At 45.2% G+C, this 6,702-nt stretch overlaps 1 protein-coding gene across 1 annotated transcript; it reads left to right on the plus strand.

Annotated features, from left to right (window-relative positions):
- The first annotated feature begins 505 nt into the window (after positions 1 to 505).
- LOC148029038 (uncharacterized) lies at positions 506 to 4,261 on the plus strand. Its single transcript, XM_087688648.1, has 2 exons — positions 506 to 889; positions 4,174 to 4,261. Exons 1-2 carry the CDS (start codon positions 600 to 602, stop codon positions 4,211 to 4,213), a joined length of 330 nt encoding a protein of 109 aa, XP_087544774.1. The 5' UTR covers positions 506 to 599; the 3' UTR covers positions 4,214 to 4,261.
- The last annotated feature ends 2,441 nt before the right edge of the window (positions 4,262 to 6,702 follow it).

A 6,702-nucleotide genomic window follows, 5' to 3' on the forward strand; every position in this document is an offset into this window, starting at 1 on the left:
TTATAAAATTTCATAGATGGCGCGCATTAATTTTAAAATGGATTACTTATACTCAAAGTCGAGATATAACAAAAAATTATCTACCGGGACAAACAAATCGTTGAGCATGATACAAGGCCGAGATATAACATCGGAAAATCTCTCGACTACTATATACAATGCAAGGTTTATGGTCAACTTGCAACTTGACGTACATCTCCATAAAGCTATCCATTTAAGCCTTGTTTGCTGTAATGTAGATAAGATGGCAAACGAAGAAGGTCCTATTGTTCAAGACCGCGAGTCGTATCTTAATCAGCGTGTCCCATGTCCTTGCTCTCAATGCAAGTTGGCAATTAGACGAAAACGCCGATTGTCTATAGAACATGTACGGCGATTTGGCGAGTTTCAATCTGAGATCATTGATCAGGCGATTGCAGACTTTCAGCAAACGGTAATTTGAAGTTAGCATTTTTCATGCATTGTACTCTCAAGCTAATTGAAAACCATACACAATAAGATTGGGTCTTGTTGGTAAATTTTGTATCCAGGGGGGTGATGTCTCGACCCAAGGGGGAGTGCACCCTTTGCGGCCAATTAGAAGAGTTCGTGGACGTGCGATGGATGGATTGCAAGAGCCAATCGACCACTCGCAAGGCCCATCTATACCGTCAATGCCAGAGGAGACAGACAACCTTCCCGACTTGCCTACAATCTTGGAGCCTGAGATGGATGCAATGATCGATGCATTGATTCCCATGGATGTTGAGACATCTGACCCGCTTAGAGAGGAAGCATCCATACCATTATATGATGGGTGCCGAGTATCTCGGTTGAAGACATTGCTTGCACTCTTAAGTGTGCAAGCAAAATACGGTTGGAGCGATACGAGTGTGACTGAGTTATTCAGGTACCTTACACACATACTTCATTGTTTTTTTTTTAAAACAGTATTATTGCAAACATGGATAGATTTTTCAAGGTGTTTTATGATTTTTTCAGGTTATTGAAATATCATATATTGCCACTTGCAAACACCATGCCTGAGTCTCGTGATGATGCGCGACATGTTTTACGGAAGCTTGGCATGGACTACAATAACATCCATGCATGTATCAACGACTGCATATTGTTTTGAGATGAATACGAGACTATGGAGACATGCCCAAAGTGTGGTGCTCACAAGTATCGACAGGACTTGCAAGGGCAGACCATCCCTCAAAAAGTCCTCAGACACTTTCCGCTCATCCCCCGCATAAACCACATGTTTTGCACGTCTGCCATGGCAAGCTTGACAACGTGGCATGTGCAGAATAGGTCCACAGATGGAGTGCAACGAATATCAGCAGATTCGCGCGGATGGAGCCACATTGACTCTACCTTCCCAGGCTTTGCGGGAGAGCCAAGGAATCTTCGGCTCGGTCTCGCCATGGATGGTGTGAACCCATTCGGTCTGCGCTCGACTTCTTACAGTGTGTGGCCTATAGTGCTTGTCAACTACAACATTCCTCCATGGCTTTCTACAAAGAAAGGACATCTCATCCTTAGCTTGCTCGTCCCGGGCCGCTACAAAGTAAAAAATATGGACGTGTATCTTCGTCCATTAGTCGATGAGCTTAAGATTTTGTGGGAGGAGGGGGTCACGGTGCAAGATATGAGCAGGCGCGATGATTGGCGGTTAGCCAACATTCGAGCCATTCTCATGTGGACGATGCATGACTTTCCGAGATTGGGAGAGTGCTCAGGTGAGCAGACCTTTGTTCTCGCCGGTAATATCTATATTTTATTTCATTCAATCAAGTATTCACTAGATCGTGGATCGCCTTGCAGGTCTCGTTACCTCAAGTTATCATGCATGTCCATTGTGTGGGCCACAGTTAGACTCCCGAAGGTCATGAACCATGAAGAAGATGGTATATCAAGGACACGCCGCTTTCTTGCCGGAGGATCATGAACTCAGGAAAGGTTTTCTTGGACGACCTCCAGCACGTATGAACGCTGCAAGCTGGTACGAGCTGAAAATGGTAAACCCGGATTCACATCCAAATGGAATGCGGCGGTTCTCAGTTTTCTACGAGTTGCCATATTGGACCCACTTACAGGTCAACCACTTGTTGGATCCCATGCATATTTTCAAAAATGTGGGCAGCTTGCTATGGGACCACATCACAGGAAAGAGAGACACTATAGGGTCACGAATGGATTTAAAGGAGGTAGGCAAGATGGAGGCGCTTTGGCCGCAGTCGAGTGCTGAAGGGGGAGTGCAGCTTCCTCGCGCTCCCTGGGTTTTGTCTACCAAAGATTTCTAGGCTAAAATCCCATGATTGGCATAAGATATGTCAGGTTTGTGAATAGAATGGATTTTAATTAGCGTGGACATTTTGAAATTTGAAAAGTGACCATTATTCTTAATGCTTTCTCATTTGTGGCAGTTTGTCCTACTGATCGCGATCGCGGGATGCCTAACTCCAGAAATTCGCGGGGCCATTTACAAGCTGTCGACTTTGGTGCAATGGATCTCACAGAAAGAGATTAAGACGTCCTCTATTGAATCCGCAAGGCGGGGAGCAGTTGAGACGGTCTGTCTCTTTGAGAAATACCTGCCCACTAGCATGCTCACGATACAAGTTCACCTTCTTGTGCATCTTGTGGATGAAGTGGAGATTGCTGGACCTGTCCATACGCGATGGATGTTCTTCCTGGAGCGCTTCATGAAAACCCTAAAAGGATTTGTGCGACAACGAGCTCGTCCGGAAGGTAGCATGGCGGAAGGTTGGTTGGTGTCAGAGGCGTTAGTGCATATCTCACAATGGCTACCAACGGTGGAACCAGACAATGAAATGCTATGGACGCTGAAGGACGATGACAGGCTGACTGGAGATGTGGTGGTTGGAAATGGGGTAGAAAAAAGAATGGATGCCTCAATGGAAGAGAAGGTGAATCGCTTTTGTATGTTGCACCATGCCTCCATGGAGACGTGGCTCGCCAAGTACCAGATTGCAAGGCAAGATCGAGAGGAAGCACGAGCTGAATTCCGACGCAATACGCGTCACCGACCGATTCGATATCCTGAAGGCATGGAGGAGATGCCGCGGTTTATGTCAACACGATGGTTGCATGGAGCCTTGACCGCAGCATCCAGCGAAGGGACAGAGGTCTCAATGGAGGAGTGGGAGTTCTCGAGGGGATGTAGTTCAAAGGTAATGAGGGGTTTAGAATGTGTCGTATCTAAATTTGCTTGCTACATCTAATTTGAGTGTTTCAATGTGTAGTACAAAATATATAGTGCAGCGTGGTCGCGCGGACGGCATTTTCGGGTGGAGCGTATTGACAAAATGCGCTCCACAATGGACTGTGGTGTCATGGCAAGGTTTGAGCAAGAGAGCTGGCGACGAGCAACGGATCCGAACACGGTTGTGGATGAGATGGAGTATTTTGGAAATTTGCAAAGTATTATTACGGTGGATTACCGTAGCTTCTCCATGATAATATTCGACGTGCAGTGGTTCAAAGTGGTACTTGGAGGAGCTGGCGCAACAGTTCGACGAGGTCCATCTGGATTTCTCGAAATAGATTCCGAAAAAAATGGATGGATTTGCGCGACACCTTTGTGTTGCCGGCCCATTGTGAACAGGTGCAACTAGGCATTTGCTTGCTAATTGTAATACGACATGGTTTATGTCACAATGGTTTGAAGACGGTTTGTAAGTGTTTGTGAACAGGTAATCTTCTATCCAAATCCTCGACAACCTCGATGGTGGTATATTATACCTTCAACTCCTCGAGGTGCGAGAGTATACGATCAAAGCGATGTTCCAGGCATAGATGAAGAAAATATGCAAATAGAGGGATCGAAATTACAAGGGGTGGAGGCCACCGCAAGCTTGGAGCCTGCATCGGCTAACAATGATGGAAATACAGAAGTCGTAGAATTTTTTGAGAACGAGACAGACTCGTTGTTTTGTGGTGACATGTCTATCGACCTTCTAGTGTATGCAGAGTTGTGTCAGGAGATTAACATGGGACCATAGAATACTTCATTCTTGGAGAATTGTATTACTCAATTCGTTGTTTAGATCTTCCATAAAGGTAGATAAGATATGCATTTTAAGAGGGATTTTTCAAAAATGATTTTATTAATGTGCTTTGTATAGTTTAAATTGATTATTCTAACATTATTTTTTATCTGTGCAGGTATCGACATTTTCAGGATGAGTCGAGGGATGAGCGATGAGGAGTTTCAGGAGATGATGGCACGTATGTCTCCAGATCAGCTCGCGAGATTCAGAGAGATAGCAGATCAGGAGCTGTCTCGTTCTTCGTTAGGGCGCTCTGCTAGATCAGCTTCGGCGCGATCAGATGCTTCAGCTTCGAGTAGACGATCTTGATGCTTGCGACTTGGGCCAGAGGGAGGGACTGCGACTGCAGGAGGATCAGGGGGGTGCTGCTGTGGAGACACGGACGCGGTGTCTCCATCTCATCATTTAGCTGGAGCTCGGTCACCTCCAGGATTTGTCACACCTGTGGGGACGTCCACTCCAGTTACTCCGGATTTTACGCAGCCGTCGGCAGATGTCACGCCTTTTGGTGGCACTCCTTTTGGTGGCACCCCCTCTGGTGGCACTCCTTTTGGTGGCACACCCTCTGGTGGCACCCCTTTGTGTGGCACTCCGGGAGAGGGTACCCCCGTCGGTACACCGGATGTTCAGGGGTCTCCTGGATATGCCCAAGAGCGTGGACGGAGATGGGAGAGGGCCCATACAAGGCACACTCCTAGGGATTATGGATACCTAGTGGATGGCAGGTCAGGAGCCATCATCATGAATGATGAGGGGAGGAGGGTGATGGCTCGCATGAGGGAGTTGTGCCAACAAGTTTTTCGGCACAACGTCCTGGATCATTGGAGGAACATACCGGAGGGGAGCAAGGAGTACATAGTAGCATCCTTGTACGAGGAGTTCCCGGTGCCAGCCGCAGTGGATAGATTCTCTACGGGCTGGATGATGGATTGCATGCGTGCATACATGTCACATAGACGATCCGACGCATGCAAGACAATCAAGAGTGGGGCTCCAAAGCCCGAGTGGTTAGATGCAGACGACTGGCACCGACTGAGAGAGGAGGCTACAAATTCGCCAGGACGTTGGAGTCAGCAGCGGGAGGCGGCGAGGGCACGAATCGAGGCCGGATCGGTACATCATCTTGGGAGTGGCGGCCATAGGACATATTTGGAGGACTTTGTAAGATTCTCTTTTGTTTTGCTTATTTGTTTTTTTGAGATATTCTTTGTACTGACAATCATGTTTCTAACAGTTAGCATTTTGTTTTCTTTGCAGCACTCCATTACAAATCGCTATCCACAAGGCCTTGAGACTCGATATGCGGAGAGGCATGGTCTCAGATCATTGATCGATCGATTGTATAGACGCGGCGGCCCAGTAAGTCACTCATCTTTCTTGTCCGTAGTTACCATGAGATATTTGAATGCATTATTGTATGGTGGATTGATATGTTGTTTCTTTTTCTGCAGAATCCGTTTGATGCTCCTTTACAGCGGGAAGAGCTTTCGGGGGACGACGATTTGTAGCTCGCCCTTGGATCCTTAGAGCTCACATACCTTTAGTTTTTAGTCACCCGATCTATGTAGACATTTTCTATGTATTAGTGATATTGTTTTATGATTGTACCAATCGCATTTTATGCGATATCATGTATTTATTTCATCCATCAATTTTATGATTTCAGTATACATTCTTTTTGTTTGCAAACACTTTGTATGAAGCAGTGCAGAAACTATTTTGTATGGCTCTCATACAGCACACACCACAATTTTTTTTTTTCTCTGTTACCGTCGCTATTTGCATCGCAAATTTACTGCACGCGTCGCTATTGCCGTCGCTATCAGCGTCGCAAATTCTCTATAACCGTCGCTATATGCGTCGCTATATAGCGACGATTCTATGGCGTCGTCAATAACGACGCTTTTTGCGACGACGGGGGCAAATTTTGTTGTTTGTATTTTCGTCGCTTTAAACGTCGCTATAAGGTCTATATCTTGTAGTGTCACTCAACGTGGGTCAAGGTCCTAATGAAAGCAATTGCTGTGCATCCAGGATTTCTGATACCTTTAAATATTTCCATGATTCATGCATATTGTGGATGCCAAGTGCTCAAACAATTGTAAAATCAATATTGTGCACATGTGGAAAACATCCATTCAATGACTTTCAACTACCGTTCTTATGCGGCGTTGCACGAACCTAGCACCGAGGAAACCCTCGTGCTACTAGGCTCTCATACTATATTTATTCACCGACCTATATGGCATGCAAAAAAAAATCAACAATCTTTTCATCATTTTACCCCGCATTTAGACACATTTCAACCACTCTACCCTCCCATCAATCAAATGTTGCATTGTTGCATAGATTTATAAGGCATTTTGCCATCATTTTATGTGTAAAAAAATGGGGAAAGATGCACTAGAACAAGGAGATGGGGTTGAACTGAGGCAAATCCTCATGCTTCAGTCCCCAAAAATATTCACGAATATTGTTCTTAATTTTTATTAATTTTCTGCACCCAAAATGCATTTTTCCCTATTTTTAGTGGTTTTTCTCTATTTTCCTTGTATTTTCTCTTATTTTTTGCATTATTTTATTACCAAAAATTCAAAATAGGTTATGGGCTGTGGCCCTTAGTTCTTTCTTGCAACAAAAATGA

The sequence above is a fragment of the Lygodium microphyllum genome, chromosome 11 (genome assembly GCF_053477565.2).
Source record: "Lygodium microphyllum isolate KBCC chromosome 11, Lygodium_microphyllum_v1.1.10, whole genome shotgun sequence".
NCBI lineage: Eukaryota > Viridiplantae > Streptophyta > Polypodiopsida > Schizaeales > Lygodiaceae > Lygodium > Lygodium microphyllum.

What these genes read in the sequence shown, in the direction of transcription:
- LOC148029038 (XM_087688648.1), top strand. Translation starts at nt 600, where the DNA reads ATGGATGGATTGCAAGAGCCAATCGACCACTCGCAAGGCCCATCTATA. An exon ending in AGTGTGACTGAGTTATTCAG is followed by an intron (nt 890 to 4,173) that starts GTACCTTACACA and finishes TTATCTGTGCAG; the next exon opens with GTATCGACATTTTCAGGATG.